Source organism: Beta vulgaris, chromosome 8, assembly GCF_026745355.1.
Source record: "Beta vulgaris subsp. vulgaris cultivar EL10 chromosome 8, EL10.2, whole genome shotgun sequence".
In the NCBI taxonomy this organism is placed as follows: domain Eukaryota; kingdom Viridiplantae; phylum Streptophyta; class Magnoliopsida; order Caryophyllales; family Amaranthaceae; genus Beta; species Beta vulgaris.
In genome coordinates, this window is record NC_079209.1 from 50,328,996 (window position 1) to 50,349,979 (window position 20,984).

The following is a 20,984-nucleotide window of genomic DNA, read 5'->3' on the forward strand; positions in this document are numbered from 1 at the left end:
AGATCGGAGGTCGAAGAACAAGAATTATTCGCTCAGACATCGACCTTACATAGCGCAGTGGGATGAGCGCGAGACACGTTGTTCAGGGCACTCCATTTACTGGTCGTACTCATGCCATTGAGAAGTATATGATATGGTATCGTCGCATCACGAGGTTACGCATGATGGATCCATTGAGGCGACCTCCTTCTACACATTATCAACCTGTGTCTGCACATATAGTACTGGTAAGTCCCATGATTTGTAGTTATACTTTTATTTATTTATACGATTATATAATGTGTATTTTCAATCTATGCATGCACATACTTTAACTGATGTTGCTCATTGGTGCGTCTCTGTACTAGAGGCTGCTGAGTCATTGCCTCCAGATATGGGACTCCAGTTGTTTGCACATACATTGCAGACCATGAGGGGACTATGTATTGATGTTGTTGGCCAAGCTGGACATGGCCACATCTTACAGGGCGTGCCTACTTTTGCTGCACATACATCGACTTCTACATCTTCTATGCCTGCTGCCCATATATCTACCACGACACCTTTGCTTTCGCCTCTAGTCTGTCAGAGGACCTATCGACGACGTTCTGACACCACTCCATCTTCTCTTGATGCCATTGCAGAGTCTAATGAGATCACACCTAGTTCATCTAGACCTTCACAAAAGAAGAAGAGGGGTCTTAGCACTTTCATTTATTATTTGTATAGTTAGTTAACACTATGTTATATTTTAAACTTTGTTTGTGATTGACATATTTTCTTAATCTAACTTCGTAATTAAGAAATTCTTGGATAAATTTGAATGTGGATGAACTTGGTGTTTGGTGATTGATGTGTGGATGAACTTGGTGTTGTTGGATGGAATTTGGTGCTGGAATTGCAGGTTGGAGAATTGTTTGGAATTGCTGGAATTTTTTGTGTTTCTGGCATTTTGGGCAGTTATGGGGAAGCAGTATAGTCTGGGTTGTTATTGTACATAAACCGCTATTCGTAATAGCGGTTTAGATATGCTTGGAACTGTTCTAGCTAACTACTCAGAGTAGCGGTTTATATATATATAAAAACCGCTACTTCAAGTAGCGGTTCATATGTATGAACCGCTACTCAAAGTAGCAGTTTTGTTTAAAGTAAATCGCTACTTAGAGTAGCGGTTTACCTGAGCAAAAACCAAAAAAAAAACACTTTCTGGCGTGCCGTCCTACGTGGACGGTACGCAGGGTTTTTTTTGGACATATTTGTGGAATTAAAACTAACTTTTGCATTATTCAAGGAAAAAATTCGAGGGAATAGCTAGTTCTAAAACCAAAACCAACATAAAAGCCATTTAAATTTCATTTGACGAATACTGTAAAACACATAACATAAAAGGGTCACTAACCATAAAAATGAATGAACCATTGGCTCTATTTGGGGAGGTATTTTAGGTGCCTAAAGCTATAAGTTGCTAAGACATTTAGGTGCTAAAATAAATTAGATCTGTTTGGGCCTTGGGGAATAAACCTAACTATCTTTTTGGGTCAATTATTTGTAGCATTTAATGATTGTTTTTATCAGTCTTAAGGTACCATTTTTTCCCCTAATCTCTCTCTTAATATTTCGATTTTTCCCTAATCTCTCTCTTAATATTTCGATTTTTCCTCTTCTCTTCTTTTTCTTTCTCCTATATTATTTTGGGCAATATTCAAGATCGTTCTCAATCTTCTCCTTCTATCAACACCGAAAATGCACAAATCGTGTATTCCTGGAGGTTGATTGTTGTGAGTCTGTGTGTTGTTATGGGGCAAATTCAACTTTAGGACACTGATCTTCTCACACCATGGTTGTCAAATAAGTTTGTTTTAACTGTTACCAGTTTACGTTCCTACAATGGTTTGCTTTATAGACAGTTTGTACAATTTGTTGAGTATTGTCTGTTTTATAAGGTGGTTTGGTAAAGTTAACTATTGCTTGCTAGTTGTTGCTATATAAACCACTAGCTTATTTGTACAAACTACCCGAAAGTCACTTGAAGAAGTTGCTCCCACAGTACTCCTACCCGCTATATTATTTTCACTAAAAAAAGTTGAAATATTGTTAGTAAACCATAAATTATATCAAACATTTACTTCATATGTCGTTTTCAAATAGATACTCCATTTTTAATTTTGCATTACTGATGTACTCTACTTTAGCCATGTTTTTTGACATTAGTATAAAATCCAATGTTAGCATATAAAATGTACCATATGTGTTTGCATTGCTAATTTGACCTGAATATGTGCGATGCAAACACATATGAATTGGCAAGGTGCGAGGCAAATTGCCCTTCCCAGCCTAGCCTGGATGGCAGGGGCAATGTGCGTCACACCTTGCCTCTGTGCGACGCACATTGCTGATTTGCGTTGCACATTGGCCAGGTGCGACGCACATTGCCTGGGGGCTGGGGAGGGTATTGTGTGTCGCACGTTGCCTCAGGTGCGACACACATAGTTTCTCCTCTGGGGGGCCAAGGAGGGTATTTTGCGTCGCACCGTAGTTCGTATATATAGTGCGACGCAAATAGCCAAATTATCTGCGTCGTTCTCGCGTACGACACAAATCATTGTTAGCTCATCTGCGTCGAGACCTGTGCCGTCGGACCAATGTCCGACGCAAAAATAGGGGTCCAGGGTCCAACGCAAATTGACCTTTTTCTACTAGTGAGGTACCTAAAATCTTGGAAAATCTTTTAACTTATCTCATATTTTAACATCATTCTCTCTTACGGATTCTTTATTACGTTGTTGGTCTTCATCCTTCTACAGCATCTCTTCTCAAATTTCTACATCTTATTTTCTCAAATCAGGTACCATCTAGTTTCGTTCTTCATCTCCTTGAAATTTCCATATCAAATGTTCTTGCAATCTTTGTAACTTTCGTTCTTTATTTCCTTATTTGCCTTACACAACTACATACTGAAAAACTCAACAAAAATGACCTTATGTTTAGTATGTTCGATAATAATCCGGATTATATGTCAAATGAAGAAATCTCGGACGTTGGTAACTACAGGAGTAGCAAAACTTCAAGAGGGACTTCTAAAGAAATGGATTTGGTTCATGACCATGTTGCTAGTCAAATATAGTAGAAAATGATTTGTTACTATATTTTGTAAGTTATTTTTCTTGTATTATGACGTTTTCTCGCAAAAAAATAGTAGTATAAATCTAGAGAAATTTGTTTCATAATTGCTTATGGATAAGTAGCGAAATATTTTTGTTCAAGTGAGCTATATTGAAATATTTATATTGTTATTTTATTGTTCAAATACATTGAAAAAAAATATATAAAATTTAAATAATTAATCAATATATGCAACTAGTTCCGTGAAACAATAAAACTAATTAACTACCTTATCAGTTTGAAACCTTATCAATTTCAGTTATACCTTATTATTTTCAGCTACATTTTAGTTAGTATTGTCAAACAAAGCCATTATCGATACAAAAATGCCTCGAGGCTCCACCTTATTATTATCAATCCTTTCACTAAATTTCCCCGAGTTTTCACGAAATTCATCAGGTACCCTCACACTTTTGAAAATATTCAAGGCACCCCTCAGTTTTACGATAATACACCCAAATGCCTTTAATGACTAACGACGTTAACCGTCGTTAGCCGTTAACTCTAATTTTCTGTTTTAAAATCCAAATCATCACCTATCCTAATCCCTACCTCTAATCCTAACCCAAACCCAAATCCTAAAACCCTAAAATCTAACATTAACCCTAACCACCAGCCGACCAACCCTCCCCCACACTCCTACCACCCCAGCAACCCCCCTTCCCCCACCCCAGTAACCCCCCTCCCCCACTCTCATCAATTTCCCCGCCCCCACCCCTCGCAGCCCACGCATCCCCGAAGCCCCCACCCTCGCAGCCCACGCAGCCGCGCAACCCTCTCCCCTCGTCGACATTGTAGTTTCTCCTTGTTCTCATCTTTGTTGTTCTTCGTCACTGCAGGGCTGTTGGGGGTGAGTGTTTTTCGTGGAAGTGAACAACCCAGAAGCGAAAATTAGCGAGGAGGGGGGATTCGACAGGGGTGGGGGAGGGTGGGGGGATTCGACGAGGTGGGGGCGTTGCGGGAAGGTCGACGAGGGTGGGGGAGCTGCGGGAGGCCAGGGTAGGGGAGGGGGGAGTTGCTGGGGTGAGGGTGTTGGGAGGGTGGAGGAGGGTTAGGGTTTAGGGGTTAGGGTTAGTGTTTAGGGTTGGGGTTAATTAGATGTGATCACGGACCCGGCCACGCCTTAAAAAAATCTATCCAAAACCTGCCCATAAATCGGGTCGGGCCGATTTGATTAGGTATAGAGTTAATGACTAATGGCGGTTATCACTGTTAGTCATTAAAGGGCATTTGGATGTATTATGTCGAAACTGAGGAGTACCTCGTATATTTTCAAAAGTACGAGCGTACCCGGTAAATTTCGTAAAAACTCGGGAATATTTGGTGAAAAAAGGTATTATTATTAAAGCCCCCACGTTCCGATTCCATAAGCTGATCTGTTGATGAGCCCCCAGTAATTAGTAAATCTCTTATCTTGTTCTAGATGTGAGGCATGAAATCATTACTCTTTTGTCGTCATGCATCTTGGTGGTACACTGCTAAATCTTTTCGTCATTTCATCACGTGTCAAAATTCAATAAATCGATTAAAGAAAAAGCTTCACCAATTAATACGCAAATCCCTTCTTCCCCACCCATCTCTTCTTTAAACCTCAACAAGTTGATGATATTGATGAGATGGAAAATAATTATCCATTGATATCAAAGATCATTTCATTCTACATAGTAATAATCTTTATGTAAATCACACATTAACGGAAAAAAAAAACGACGGATCATAGTCATGGGTATGATAATGAAGGCCATTATATTGCTTCACAAAAAATTTCCATCTATAAAGGTCAACAAAATGCTAAAATACTCAAATTACATTTTGTGTCCTAAAAATTTACTAACAATTTTCTTTTTCCTTATTTTTTTTTCTGAATAATTCAATCTAATTGATCAAATTAATTTAAACAGAAATGTGGAAACTAGAAAAAAATTGGTTCCAAATTCTGCTTCTTACAGTGTAATTAATTTTTACTATGTTCAATTACTTTCTTTTTTGTGCCCCTCTTAAAAATTCCAAAGATACGAGTCTTGGTAAAGTGAGGCATCATAAGTATCATCCATACAACCATGATTAAAATTATCCGGTTGTTGTTGTTGTTGTTGTGTTGTCGTATAAAAATCAGCCGCAGTAAAATCATCAAAACCGGTACAATAATACCCAAAATCCGAAACATAATTACCCGAGCCAAGAGCTGTACTCAAACTCAATTGTTCATGAAAAGAATTTTCTACACCACCCATCTCAAAACTATCCATTTGAACCGTGGTTGCATCAGAAAGTGATGGTGAATAACACAAAGATTCTTCAACTGTACGATGCTCCGACGATTCATCAATGATCATCCTATGATCATCGACAACGTCGTTAGAAGATAAGTTCGCGAATCTCGCAGCAGCAGCTTGAATCTCCGCGGGTGTCATCGATCGTCCCCCGGCAATATCCGGAGGATTATCGGGAAAATTAAAGTTTGCTGATTTACCTCGTAGGCAATATTGTGCTGCGTCAAATGCGCGCGCAGCCTTTTCGGGTGAATCATATGAACCTAACCAAATACGCTCACGGCTATTTGGAAGGCGGATTTCGGACACCCATTTGCCCCATTTTCGCTTACGAACACCGGTGTATTTTATTGAACTTTCGCCTTTATTGTCTTGATATTCTGGTGATTTCTTTACCATTTTGAGTTTTCAACGTGATAGAGAATATACACAGAATATTTTGTTCGTGATTAGTAAGTGAAAAAGGAACAATAGTGAAAGACTAGGAGAGATGTTACTAGTTTGAAGAGTGTAGTATGTTAGTGTTGTTTTTGATGGAGTGAAGTTGAAGTGGTTTATATATGTGTGTTTTTTTGAGGGGAAAGAAGTCAACACACTTAAAGAAGCGTGTTGGTCAAAGGAGAGGGTAGAAATTAGAATACGTGGAGAGAGAAGATAAAATGGTATAGGAATGGGGGAAGTTATACGCGGTAGATATTGTTTTTCTGTTGCTAAATTAAGAAGCACGTGATATTGATTTTGGCTCAGGGGAATTTTATTTTGGGCCTGCACATGATTGTGATTTGCGGTAAAAATTTGGCGTTTGGTTATCCACGTTGAGTCGTTGAGGCACTATCTGAGAAAGCCGTAAAGTGGAATTCTAGGGGGACGGGGGACGGGGGACGGGGGACCCAATTATAGCAATTAGCAATAATGAAATGTGATAGTAACGTGTATTGTGTACTTTATTTTTTTTTTTGAAGGGAGGGGGATAGGGAGAGGGGAATGAAAAAATAAAAATGAAGCTAGAGTTGTCAATTGACCACCGGACCTTGTTTAGAATAGGCCAAGAAAAAATCATGTCGAGTCGGGGTTGTGTCAAAATTTTAATATAGAGAACGATGTAAGATTCAACCTATTTGTCGTGTTGGATCAAGTTGAGTTGTATTGGTGGTTCCTTAATAAAAATTCTCTATATTTTTCTACTTTGGTTGAAAATGGAAGGATCGAGAGGTAGGTCGGTTAAAATATGAAAATGGTGCCCATGAGCGGCCCACCACCGAGCCTCTCGCGCTAGGCCAAGCAAGCATAGTATTAGGCTAAGACGACCCTTATGTCGGTTCGTCTCACACATATATGTAATGTTATTCTGTCAGGCTATAGGTTGGTCTAGTCTGTATAGCCATATTGTAATGCTAATCTATAAAAAAAAATATATTCATATGGAGTTGTGTCGAATTCCTCTCACCTTGTATTTTTTGAAAATCTACTCCCTCCATCCCATAATAGTTTGAACACTTTACTTTTTTCTTTTCCTAAAATTAGTTTGAACACTTCAATTTTTGGTATGATACCACTATTATTATATTATTTTTTATATAACCTTTGGCCCACTCTATATCTCGTTCAATAAAAAAGAATTGTCATACTTTTTGTTTCCTTTAACAAAAATTTACTCCGCTAACTTCGATCAATAAAAATATTTGATAACCATACTATATATAGTTTATCACCTCAAATTACATGTCTCAACAAAGTGTTCAGATTTTAATGGGATACAAAAAGAGTAATTTAATATTTGATAACCATACTATATATAGTTTATCACCTCAAACTACATGTCTCAACAAAGTGTTCATATTTTAATGGGATATAAAGGGAGTAATTTTTGTTAATTTTCATGTCTAATCAGATTTAAACAAGAATATATTATAAGTTTCAGAAGGAAGTTGAAGAAAACATAGTCTTATTAATTAGTTCGCCTCAATTGTTTTATACTTCTTCCTTTTTTTAGATAAATTATTTGCACATTTGGTAGAAATCCTATTTCGTTTATAATTTATTATGGTATGTTAATGGACTCCTTAATTGTTTGACCCAAGTGATGATTGGTTCGTATACTTGATTTTTGATTAGTTTTTAATAGTTTTTGTGATAGTTTTTAGGGGTGTTATGCTAAATTTTCTTTCTTTTTAAGCATTTTTCCTCCTTTGTGCCCTTTTTTTGGGTTTTTATTTTTGTTTTTATTTCAGAATTTGGGAGTACGATTGGAGGATCTACGCATAAACCCGAGGCATTACATTAAAGAAACGGGGTGTCGAACGCTCGAAAGAGGAGAAGAAGGAGCGAGCGAAGTGGACTAACCCGAGAGCCTGGGTCAGTCCAGGTATAACAGGGGATTCAACATGCGGCTCGACCCGTCGGGATTTGTTGATTGGAGGGCTCGGGTCTGCTAACCAAAGGGCTAGGGTTCACAGACCTGCCCGGGCTGTGTATTTTGAGGAACCTAGTTTTATCCTGATTAGTGGACCCGCCCGGGGCAAGCCACCGAGCACTTGGGTCAGTCACCCGCCTGGGTCGGGTTATTTTCCGAAAACTCTTTTAGACTTTGATGCTTTTGTACGGGGTTTTTATGTAACTAACTATGTTAAATTTTTAGGACTATATAAGGACTCCTCTTATTTTAGGTTAAGCAATTTTATTTTGAGATTAGAAAGAGATTAAATCTTGTTTTGACTTTCAAACTTTAGAACTATAGAAGAGAGAAAGTTGAGGTTTGAAACTTTTGAACTCCATTTTCACCATTCATGCTAAAAGTTGGTAATTTCTTCTTTATTTCTCCTTTTCTTTCCTTAATCTTGCTTATTGTCATTGTTTTGTTAATTAGATCTTGTTTATTAGTTGTTGATTTTCCCCTTTTCTCTTTCCTCCATGGTTATGGTGATGGAGTTGTTTCAAGCTTTCTTTTGCTTAATTTTCATAATGCGTGAGTAGTTTCTTATTAGGGGAAGGGATGTAGGCTTCATTTGCTCTTTGAATCCTAAATCTAAGTTAGTCGGTTAATATTTGAGGTTGAACTTGTTAATCAAACTTGCTTGATTTGGTTTGTTGGGTGCTTGATCACCACTTGACTTGCATATTAATTTGGAATTCCTAGTGAAGGATTGAGAGATGAAGCTAGGAATATACTAAGTTTTGTTGCTAGGCTAGGATCTCCATGAAAATAGGTATTTACTAGTTTAGGGAAGCTTGATTATCATGTTGTTCTTGATTTGGCTAGATTAGTTGCTCGTGCCATGAGAATAGGTATGAGTGACTAATTAAACTCCTCTAATTAGCTCGAGAGAGTAATCACTATCCGAAAAAACGTTAAGGATTGCAGTCAAAATAGCCCTAATCTGCGTTTTAGCCCGCAACCCTTGGCGTAGCAGCCCTTGGGAAAAAAGGAAGGGTTGGCTTCACTAAAAAGGGTTGTGATTTTGATGAGAACCGCATCCCTTGTGACCCATTTTTTTTTTTTTTTTTGCATTTTTAGTCCTAAATGATCCCTAAACAGTTATATATATATAAGTATCATTTTCCATTGCAAATTATGTTTTTTATATAGATATAAGAAATTTACAGAAAATTTTGGATGAAGTTCTCTGCTTGCCTTTCCTAGTGAAATACTAATCTTTAGTGAATCGAGACCAACGTATAAAACCTGCATGTAATAGGTAGAAGAGTAAGAAAAATCACCAAAGCATGCAAGAAAATCTATATAAGATAATGAAACCAAATACATAAAGCACTTAGCCTGACGAAAGCACAAAGAGTTGTTCTAAACTTCTAATGCATGCATTAGACATATATTATATCATATATAGGGGGTGTGCAAGGGGTAGCAAGGGAGAGGCAGAGGCTAGGAAGGGTTGTGTAGGGACTGGGGGGCCTGTGCAGGGGGTGTGCGGGAGGAGTGCAGCAGAGGGGGGCTAGCAGGGGCTGTGGAGGCTGGGCAAGGGGGTTGGGGTGTGCAGCAGGGGGAGGACTAGCAAGGGCTATGGAGGCTAGGCGGGGGGTGGGGGGTAGCATGAAGCAATGATAACTGGCACAAATATAGAATAGAGAAATTGTGTTTGGTTGGATGTAAAACCTGCCATCACTAGTTTTGAAGTGTGTTTGGTTGGGTGTAAAACCTGTCGTCACTAGTATATAAGCTCAATATGCTCCGGTAGATTCGAGCACACACAAATGAGAGAAATATCTAGGCAAAACATCGCAACACCTACAAATGCTCACTCAAATCACTCCATTTGAAAAAGGAGATGACTAATATGCTATTGACTTTACTTAATACACAGCGAACATACTTCATACATGTGACAAGTAGAAAATTAAATATTTCCAATTTCCACTTAAAACATAACCAGTCATAATATTGAGAAAAAATAAAACACCTACCAAAGGAAAAGGACAAAAATGAATAAGAAACATCAAGGAAACACATGAATCAAGCAATAAAAGCCAAAAATAATTCAATAAAACCAGCAGTATGATCATAAAGGGAGCTACAATGCCCATACTAATATCTCGAACAATTATCATCTAAGTGGAAATGGGATGATAAATAATGTTCAACCTCGAACAATGAACTTCAGATAAAAGGGTTCTAATTTTAAAACAAAATCGGAAAAGAACACAATATAAAAACAGTCAGAATCACTCATCTGTAGAAAGACAAATAGTTCATGAATTCTAGCTAGTAGTGGCCGCGTTTTACCGAATAAATTGCATCCTTTGGGTCCTTGGTATCAGCATACAAAATTTCCTCCTTGCAAAACCACTGATCACCGATGTAGCTTTGGGTCCTTGGTATCAGCAAGGTGCAAGAAGCTGTTAATTATAAACATAATGTATTAGGGCAGATACTAGAAAACAAAACAAAAGTACCAGAAATGGGAGCTTACTCCTTGAACTCTGTAATACATTAAAAAATATCCTTAGTAATAACACCATATATGACACTCATATCACATAGTTGTGAAAAAACAAAGAAACACGCCAAATGTCACATCACATAGTTCGCAATAGGCACCTAACAAAGAAATGAATAAATAACCACCTACTAAGGTATATTTCTTAGTTATAACACCATATATGACACTCATATCCAATTTACGCATTCTCTACTTCTTTTACTTCCTAATAAAGTAGCACATATCATGGTGATCCTCAGACGGACAAGATATAACAACTAAATTACGCAAGAGTAACATAAGGACATCATACTATTATTATGAAGTTCAAACGCACTTTTCGAATTTAGAGCCCACATTACATAATGGGCTGCCACATTACATAATGGGCTACCACATTAATCCAAGTTAAAAATTACAAAAGCCATTACATTCTTAAGTGGGGCATTATTAGGCTCTCCTTCAATAAAAGATTAAGACTTCAATTATTGAAGAATCTAAAAACTTTGGACTTGGGAATAGTAGATTCTTGTTAGATATTTATGTTGCATAATTGAAAAAGAACATAGTACCTGGAAGTTCAAAATTAGCAGGATTAATTGTATTAGTTTAACCTTAATTAAATTCAAGTTGTGAATATTTCGAAGTGCTCAAATTGGTTATGGATATTTTGAAGTGCTAATTGGTTAAGGCATAATCCAAGGTCCGGATACCAGTCATGAAATTGACGAAGGCACCAGGCAACCTCAATTTTTGAAAGCCTACTCCATAAGCCATAACTTAGAAAGGGGTGCTTTAAGCTAGATCCCACCACCGGTATTTCGTAAACTGATATGCTAAAACACAACAAAGTTAGGGGTGTTTACAATAACGACCCATAAGAGCATAAACTTTTAATAAACACAAATATGCAACACCTCTCCATTTCGAGTAATTTCTTGCATTTATCCATGTAACCAAAAGATCTTGCAAGGAAACAACCAAAACATCCCAACATCTTGAAAGCCAAAAAACAACAGTTGACCAACCAGCCGAACGTTTGCAAATTTTCCCAATCAAAAATTAATGACAGATGATCTCAAGCATAAGCATCCTCTACGAGATCCACACATTTACTGATAACCAAAAAAAAATTGTAGTCTATCTAATCTCATGATCATCTTATCCATCAATTAAGCCGAGCTTGCAAACAAGCTCTAATTGACATACAATTAGCTCAAATAGTAAAGTAAGACAATCTTTTTGGAGACCAACTAATAAAACATTTCGCGCTAATAAGAAAGCGAATTAAAATGATACCTTCATGCTGACGTACGAAACTGCCCAAAGAAATGAACTGTGCACCAAATAATCCCCAACCTTTATTTAAAACCCTAACAATCTTCAAGTGAACAGAAACACCATTATGAGTCAACCGAGACAACTTGATTGATAAGCACACCTCGCTCCACACTCAGTGATGACGTCCCCACCTCTTAAAGCGAAACAAGAGCAATCATCCTCATTGCAAATCCCACCAAAAAAACACCCAACACAGTCAACAGAATCAAAATCGAATTGGGAATTACTGTAAACAAATAAACATTTGCAAACTCAAATTCATTGCATAATGAAGAAAAATTATTGTAATTCAAAGTAAATTTTGTAATATCCTAAAGAAGATCCAAACCCTAAGTTCAAGAAAATCAATCAGACAAACGACAAAAAACGCTAGAATTAGAGTAACTTAAATCAATAACAAAAGAAACTCTAGCCATTGCAAGACTACAATAATTTCAAACCCTAAATCCACGAAAATCATAAAATAAAATCAGGTAAAAACTTAAAATCAAAAGAGAGGAAAGATAAACTGGAGCTTCGGACGCTCAACAGTAGTGGTCGTGCGACAAACAAAAGGAGGAGAGTGCGTGTGAGATGACAATAGTGGCTGGCACAAGAGATGACAGCGGTGACGACGAGTAGATAAGATGACAGCGGTGGAGGCGAAGCGCGAGGCTCCGACGAATGTTAACTGGGAGAGAGAGAGAGAGGGGAATTGTGCGAGTTAGAGGGAAGGAGGGACGAGGCAGATTCGTGTGAGTTATTACAGGGAGGGAGGGAAGCACTGTGTATAAGTATATGCGCGCAAAATGCTAAAAAAAGGAACATGAAGGGTTGCGGTTTATAAGAAAATCATAGCCCTCTTGTGAAGGGCTACAGTTAGCCCAAACCCGCAACCCTTCATTTACGAAGGGCTGATGGTTTTTGGGCTAACTACATCCCTTCACTATTAAGCTAATTAGAGTTCTTATTTCCATGATTTCCCCCAATTATATCCATTTGACTTTGATGGTTGGATTCTTGAATTGAATGTTGGTGAATCCCCTAGTTCCTTTACCCTTGTTTTATCTTATTTGCTTGTCTAATAATTTTATTTTTCCAATTTGCTAGTTTACTTAGACTTTAGAATCATTGTTAAACCTTCAGAAACCCCAAAAAATTGATTTAGCTCATTGTGTATTGGGAGATGTGCACAGGAAAGTGAAAAAGATAAAAAAACAAAGGGAGTACGTTTTAACACTGCCTATTTCTTTTATTATGAATTTCAAACTACTTCAATGTAACAAATTCAGTTTCAACTTAAAAAATGGTATCAAAATTTGTGACCATTATTAAGGATAGAAAAATGGTGTCAAAACAGGTTATTGAACAGGTTATAGTTATGCCAACGCCGAATCAGGTCAGACTCAGATAGATAAAGTTTATGCCATTCAGTGCCCTGGGTCGGGATCGGTCATGTTTGGTTCATCTGGGCCGGCCACATAATTGAATCATCAAATTGGCGGGTGCCTAGCAGGTGTGGGTCGTCCAATTTACAAGTCGATCTATTCCCGGGTTCGATCACCCGTGGACATTTTTTAACGGGGTTTACGCATGTCGTATTCGAATTTCATGTACACTTGGGTCGAGTCAACTTCGCTTGGGGTGAAGCGCTTATGACCTTAGTTCGATCATTGTGAAGCATCAAGTCCATTTGCTATTGAACGTCAATTGGGCTTCGATTAAACTCCCGATCAGGTCATTTTATATCATGTTATTGACTTTTTTTGTCACTTAATTATCACTTATAAAATAGTTTCAAGACCGAGTTATTATACATTATATTGACTAAATATATTAAATTGTCTTACTATGTTCCCCATCAATTGTCTTATTAAAATTATTAATTAACACTAGTGAAAAAAAAATCCATCTGATGCGGTCAAAACCAGGCTTACTGATTCGATTTTGGTCCGCATCAGGTGGAGAGTGAGGAATAAAAACCAACAATCTCGCAGAGGATCCCAAATATTTACTAGTCCGGTCCAAAATCGGATCAGAAAATTATTTATTGACCCCATTTTCAGCTAAAATTGAATCTTTTAATCGCATTAACTGATGATTCGGTTTTTCAGCTAACCGCAATAGTTTTTTGAAATTTATGCAAAAAAAAAGGTGTAGACATGTAGCTTACAGGTCTGCACTATCTTTCAAATCTCACACTCACCTTTAACAATAAAGGTACATATATATATATATATATAAACCAGATTTGTATACCTGAAAAAACGTATATATACATAATATATATATACATGAAAAAACACATACACGAATTCCAGTTCAACAATGGAAAAAATCAAGGCTTGGAATTTCAGAACCAAAAATGAAAATGAACGAAAATGAAAAAAAAACTAAATCTAACTAAAAAAACGTAAATTACATAAAATGAACGAAAATTACAAAAAAGATCTAACTATATCTAACTAAAAATATAAATTACAAAAAATGAACAAAAATTACAAAAAAAAGAACAAGATCTAACTAAAAAAAGGTAAATTACAGAAAATGAAAGAAAAAATGAACTACGAATGAAGGATGAAGGACGGATGAAGAAAAAATCCACAGGGCCCCCACCCCGTCGAATCCCCCCGCCCTGTCGAATCCCCCACCCTCCACTTCCCCGGTCAAATCCTCCCACCCTCCCCCACTCCGGCCGAATCTCCCCCTCCCCGCTACCTTTTCTGGGTTCTTTGCTTCCACAAAAAACACCCACCCCATCAGCTTTAGAGTGACGAAAAACAACGAAGATGAGAAGAGGGTGAAACGCCGACGAGGGGAGGGAGGCTGCGCGGCTGCGTGGGCTGCGAGGGTGGCAGCTGCGTAGGTAGGAGGCTGCGACTGTGAGTGTGGGGGTGCGGGGAGGGGGCGAACGGTGGTTGGGAGGGGGGTCTGCTGGGGTGGTGGGTAGGGTGGGTTGGAGAGGGGGGTTGCTGGGGTGGTGGGTGGATGGGGTGGTGGGGAGGGTGGTTAGGGTTTAGGGCTAAGGTTTAGAGTTAGGATTAGGGTTAGGGTTTAGAGTTAGGATTAGGGTTAGGGTTAGGGTTAGGTTAGTGGTTAATTAGGATTGAAAACAAAAAAAAGGTTTAATGACTGAGGGGTATCCCGTGTATTTTCAAAAGTGAAGGGGTATCCGGTGAATTTCATGAAAACTTGGGGGCATTTGGTGAAAAACCCGTTAAATAATTTTGTAGATATAGAACATTTATAACATATTTAAATAACTTTTGTAGATATAGAATAATAATTGAATTTTAATAATTTTCTGGGATTTAGTCGTCCAAATAGGTTGGTTTGAGAATTTGGATCAAATAAGGTAGATTTATTTTATCTAGTTAGCATGAATTATAGTTGAATTCTAGTCGGTCATAAACAAATTGGGTTGAACAGGGTATCTATTAGGTCTAGTCAGGTTTTGGTTGATATATATATCTAGTTGGGGGTACAGTCAAGCTAAGTTTGGCTTTGAATTCAGGTACGTGTGGTCAGGTTTGATTATGATTTTGTCGGCAGACGGTCAGGTCTGAATAACCCCACAAATCGAACCAAGTTCAAGTCGATTCGGTATCAGATTGATTCATCAACCAAGTCTATTTCTGACACCACTAACTGTCCCGTTGTACAAAAAGTTATCAAACATTTTCCTATTTTCTCAAAAAGTGATTCGATACAATACTTCAATTTTCTAGCTAGTATAACGTTTCCATATAGAGTATTGGAGTGTACAGTGTACTCCTACCTTCGTACCAGTATATTTTAGTATTTTTGAAGCACGTTTTGGTAATTAATTAATTAGGTGATGTTTATAATTAATTAATTAGGTGATGTTTAACTTTGTGACTTTCATATATAACTTTACGTCAGAATTATCACAATGTATACCTTTGTTTATTTTGTCCTCAATAGACATGACCTTGTTTCCTTGGTAGCTTCGCTATGTTTATGTCTTCCATAATCAAGCCGTGCATTTGTGTGGTCTTTTTCACAAAATTTTGAATCTCCGTACAACATTTTTCTAACAATATACCGGAAAGAAAACAAACTGGTCAAATGATCCCTCTTCGTAGAAGGTGAATTGATTTGGAGCCTGTTTTCGCTTCATTCTGTTTGTTTCATAAAAAGTCAAATTGAATTAAATTATTTTAATTTATAAATTCCCTCAAAAAATTTATATTTAAATGTTCATAAGTTTGCTTAAAACAAAAATCAGTTCATTTATTGAAAGTCATAGAACATCTAAAAATGATATTGAATTAAAAAGAATAAATGTAAGACAACTAAAACATAACATTATCAACTTCCAACAAAATTAAGATGGATAAAAATTAGTTTGGAATCAGGTGGTGAAGATGTCCAAGAAGCAAAACGTGGATTATGCACTAGGGTGCACAATTCTCATTGTGCACCCTAAACAACATATCATTCATATAAAAGAACATAATTAAAATTAAAGAACATGTAAATCTTCAATAATTAAAAAAGAAAATAGGCCATAATGAAAATTAAAGAACATACCTTTTAAAATTCAAATTGTTTAAAAAATGAATCCCGCTAACAATCATATTTGAAAAGGTGAAATAAATTGCAAGATTTAAGGAAACAAAAATAATATTTTTCTCAAAATCATGGACTCTTAAAATGTTGAAATTACGATGTTTAGGAGAGGGTACACCATCCTCTACATGCACTTGCGTGCATGTTCCTATTTGCGCTCGAGAAGCCTGTTAAATGGTTGAAGGAGTCTATTTTTTTGCGTTTGTATCTAGTCCTTCCACAGAAAACTACAATTAGTGATAGAATTGGTTAGATGATATGTTAAAAGAAGATGAGGTTGTATCGTTTGGTTTGGTGTAAAATAGTTTTGTGATGTTAATAACTCTCGCTTACTTAGCAAAAAATAATTAAGATCGATAAAACTAGGATTGAACACTTATGTATACCCTATATCACATTGTTGTTTACTAATACAACCTTTTATAAGGGGTCAATTGACCTAATTGACACAATTCTAAATCAAGCGTAAGTTGTCTAATCTGATTAATTGCAATTTTTTATCATCGATCTATTGCTAAACGAGTAAGCGATATAAAAATCTATCAAAGAACTAATAATCTAAAATTGAAAACTAAAGATCTTGAAACTCTCTTCATAGAAAAACAACATAATTCTCCAAAAGAGAAAGGATAATAATCCAATAATTACGTAGAGTGTCTCTCTACAAGAGAGTTTAATGAGATATATTACTATAAGTCAAAAGACTAGAAAAAATAGATGAAAAATTGGGTCTTACAAAATGGTAGCCCCTAAACTAAACATGAAACTAAGGTTTTTTCTAAGACAAGAAAGTGGGAAAAGGGTGTTATAAAAGTAATAACTTAAAAACGTAATACTCTTAATGAGACACCACCAAACACAGCATGTACATATATATAAACAGACATGGCTCAAATGGTGAGCTTTCCCATCTTCTGTAGCAAAGTTTAGGAAGAATGGTTTGACTTGTAACGAGCCTCTAGGTGGGGGCCTTGCACAAGGCAAGCCCAAAGAATTTATTCTCATCTATTAAAAAATGGATTTTTCACTAGGTACCCCTGAGGTTTTACGAAATTCATGAGGTATCAACAATTCACCGTGTACCCCTTAAGTTTGCATATAATGTACCAGACACCCTCAAGAATTGATTGGTGTTGATTCTGTTAACTTAAATGACCTGAAGTCACTTGAACCCCAACCTGATTTGCTTATTAACCCACATTATGTCAAAAATGTCCTTCTATACTGATATAAATCCTTTTTCAATGCGGTCAAAATAGTTTTAATAATGACCTAAGTATGAAATTTTAGGAGAATTATGATAGAGGCCAAGTGGCCAACTGATTTTGGGTCATTGAGGTTGACATAATCAACATCAGAAAGTTATAAAGGGTATTTAGTACATTATATGCAAACTTGAAGGATACTCGATGAATTTTTGAAATCGTATGCGTACCTCATGAATTTCATACATGATAAAAGTCCGTTAAAAAAATGTACATATATATAAACAATTGTTGATTTTGTCTGAGGTGAATCCACTATACGTTCCTTATTACTAACATGTTTTGGAATATATTGAAAATCTTGGCCTAAACTACTATTTATGTGCATGTAGTTCTAATTGAGTTATGGAACTGTGTCAATTTGATAGAAGTGATTAGAAGGTGAGAATATGAGATACTGCACTAATCTCAAACACGGTTACTAGGGAGGACCATGGACAAGAGTGGAAACTCTCGTACTGATCTCTAGAATAAATTAAGGGTCAAAAGTTGTTCAACATTTAAGAAACTCGTACTCTTCGTCTCTTCTCCAGTTGAAATTAATAAACCGAAAGTCCAGCAAAAAGAATGTTCTTTGTCAACTCATTACTACTAACCGTCCTCTGTTTTTCTCCCTTGAGGTGTAAACTGTAAACTAGAGACACCACCAAACACAGCATGCAGATGTATGAAATTCAGGCATCACGAGCATTTGATCAATTTTTCTTCTTTTTTTTGCTTTTATTCTTGTTTCTGTTTGTTACACACCTTCCCGCAATTTTTTATTCAAATAATTCATGCATTTCGGCTAGTCAAAAAGACAAAAAATGCACTTTGTAAAAAATTGTAGGAATAAGTAAATACTCCATAGGATTATTGTAATTTTTTAAATATAGAAGTCAAGGGAGATATAAGTTTAAACGACAATATTATTTGTTAACGCGTCGTTCTACTCGTACATGACTAGTGATGACTACGCCCAGGCAACAAGTCCTTTACGTCATCATAGCTGCGTAATAAAACCATAAATTTCTAGTGGACCAAGTACCGAGTAATTCATTTAATGTGTGAGTAGCAATTAGAGGTGGGCATGGGCCAAGCCGGCACGCGGGCCGGCCCGGTTCGGCACGATTTGGGCCCGGACCGACACAAGCCCGCTCGAGGCCTGGCCCGACCCGTTGTCCGCTACGTGGGCCGCGGGCCTGTCATGGTCAAGAAATTTTATTTCCGACCTGCACCGGCACGAGCCTGTGTGGGCCGGCCCGCGGGCCTAACGCTCCTTTCCTTTGTTTTTTTACCCTAAAACTGTCAAAAATACAACATAAAACATGGGCCGGGCCGTGGACAAATTTTTAAAATTTCAAGCCCGGTCCGGCCCGCCACTCTTAGGCCTGGGCCCGACCCGCCATTTACTCAAGCCCGCGGGTCGAGCCCGTGAACAGGCCCGGCCCATGCCCACCTCTAGTAGCAATATCATATTTTTCTCCTTTATATTTTTTGTCTCAACATCGCTTCTTGAGTGTATCATGTTACACCATAACTTATTGGTCCTATTTGGTGAATAGAGTTTAGAGTTTAGTAGTTAGAGTTTAGAGTTTGATGTTAGAGTTTTAACTTTTAGTTTAGTAGATCTGATTGCTGATTTGACAACTTTTTTCTATAAACGTTTTTGGTAAAAATTGATTACTAACGGTCCGTTAAATTGGTAGTTGGTCATAAATGGTGGTAATGGGAATGAATTTGTGTGTAAATTTGTGAAAAATATCATTGTCCATTCCCATGGTAATGCTAATTTATCCTAAAGTGTCCACTTTCCTTCTTGAATTTTCATTCCCATCCAATATCACCTTGTAGGTGGTAATGAGTGGTAATGAAAATTGCTTTCCCTTTGAGACAAAAACACAAGTGTAGGAGTGAGATCGCTTGCTCATGGAGAAAAAATGCCTTCCCATGGAGATTTTAAGGGTGCTTCCCTAATAAAATTACACTTAAAATTCATTCCCATTACCGCAATTTATTAACGTCTACCAAACGGGCCGTAAAAGCTTATCGACATTTATTTGTGTAAAATGACATTTATAGACATTTTAATACATATATATAGTATTATTATTGGAGGCAAAAAAGTCATTGAACATATTTCTACCTAATCCTCTAAAGAAAAAGCTCCTAATAGGAGCTTTTTCATTTTGAGAGTTCTTTATTATTCTAAAACCCTCCCTAAAACTCTCTTTTACCAAACACCCCTTTTAGAGTTTTTGACTAGTAAAAACTCTAAAAGTGATCCAAACCTCTCTTTTTGCTCCAAAATTCTAATTGCCAAACACCCCCATTGTATAACATGCATAATGACATAGATTCCAACATTAATAACATAAACTATATATATAATGATTTGAATATCATGTCATTATGTCATCTATTTCATGTCATTTAAGTTTTTCTTTCCAAAAAAAACGATGATTTGTGAATTTTTACAAAAGAACGGTTCGGCCAAAAATTTGTGTTCTTCCTTTGCCATATTTACATATATCATGTGCAAAGGGCCAGAAAAAATAGTTAATCAAAAATAGAATTTCAAATAAAATTGCACATGAATGATTCGTCACGTAGGATGTAGAACTGCAAACGAGCTAAGTGAACCAAGTTTTAGCATGTTAATACATAATTCGTAGCTCAATAGATATAGGTTGGTGATGAGTCAAGAAGGGGAGCTTGAGGTGAAGACACGAAGAGAGCAACTTTGAAGATGAAGGAGAGACGAAAACAAAGATTAAAAGAAAAGTTGTGGCTTTCTTACAATCAGACATGAGAAGAGGAGAGAGAAAATGAGAATGGGTGAAAAACAAGAAATTAAGAAAGGGGGGATGGGGGTAACTGAAAAATAATAATATTAAATTAAGAATCTTTTGTCGCTAGTTAGAATTTTGGTCATTTATCTTATTTATGGTACATAGTGGTCCCGGTCTCCCATATACATACTATGGGGTGTTTTGACTATAAATCTTAGTTAGGCGTGTTAGGTACACCTGCGCTATAGTTTAGGGTGTTTAGGCCAATTTTGTCAATAAAATATAGCCCAACCATCAAGATGTGTAAATGTCGTTAATTGAAAAAGAAACAACTACAATAATAAGCTACGGAAAGGCTAATTGCATAGTGGTATAAATTGATTTATATTAAAAAAAATAAAAGTTATAAGTACTAAAAAAGTTGTTTTCGCGAACAATCACAAGTCGAACGTGAAAGTGTTCGAGATTGGCTTATGACACCGAAGTTGTTGTCGAATATGTGGGAGTGGTAAAGTGTTGATGACATAGTGGTGGTGGCTATCTAATAATGGTGGTGCACGGAACTACGAGAGAGAAAACAAATAAAACATAGAAAGAATTTATAGATGGTCTGACATTATATACTCAATCCAATTGTAGTCAAGTTTGTTATAACGGGCGTGAGAAAGAAACAAATAATTGAATGCA

The 20,984-nt window shown here is 36.8% G+C and overlaps 1 protein-coding gene across 1 annotated transcript; it reads right to left on the reverse strand.

The window, feature by feature from the left end:
- Nucleotides 1–4,870: 4,870 nt before the first annotated feature.
- Nucleotides 4,871–5,928, reverse strand: LOC104901646 (ethylene-responsive transcription factor ERF017). The gene has a single exon (XM_010689239.4). The coding sequence runs from the start codon at nt 5,811–5,813 to the stop codon at nt 5,139–5,141; it is 675 nt and encodes a 224-aa protein (XP_010687541.2). The 5' UTR covers nt 5,814–5,928; the 3' UTR covers nt 4,871–5,138.
- Between the last annotated feature and the right edge of the window lie 15,056 nt (nt 5,929–20,984).

Coding starts and splice junctions, on each gene's coding strand:
- LOC104901646 (XM_010689239.4), bottom strand. CDS start 5,813: ATGGTAAAGAAATCACCAGAATATCAAGACAATAAAGGCGAAAGTTCA.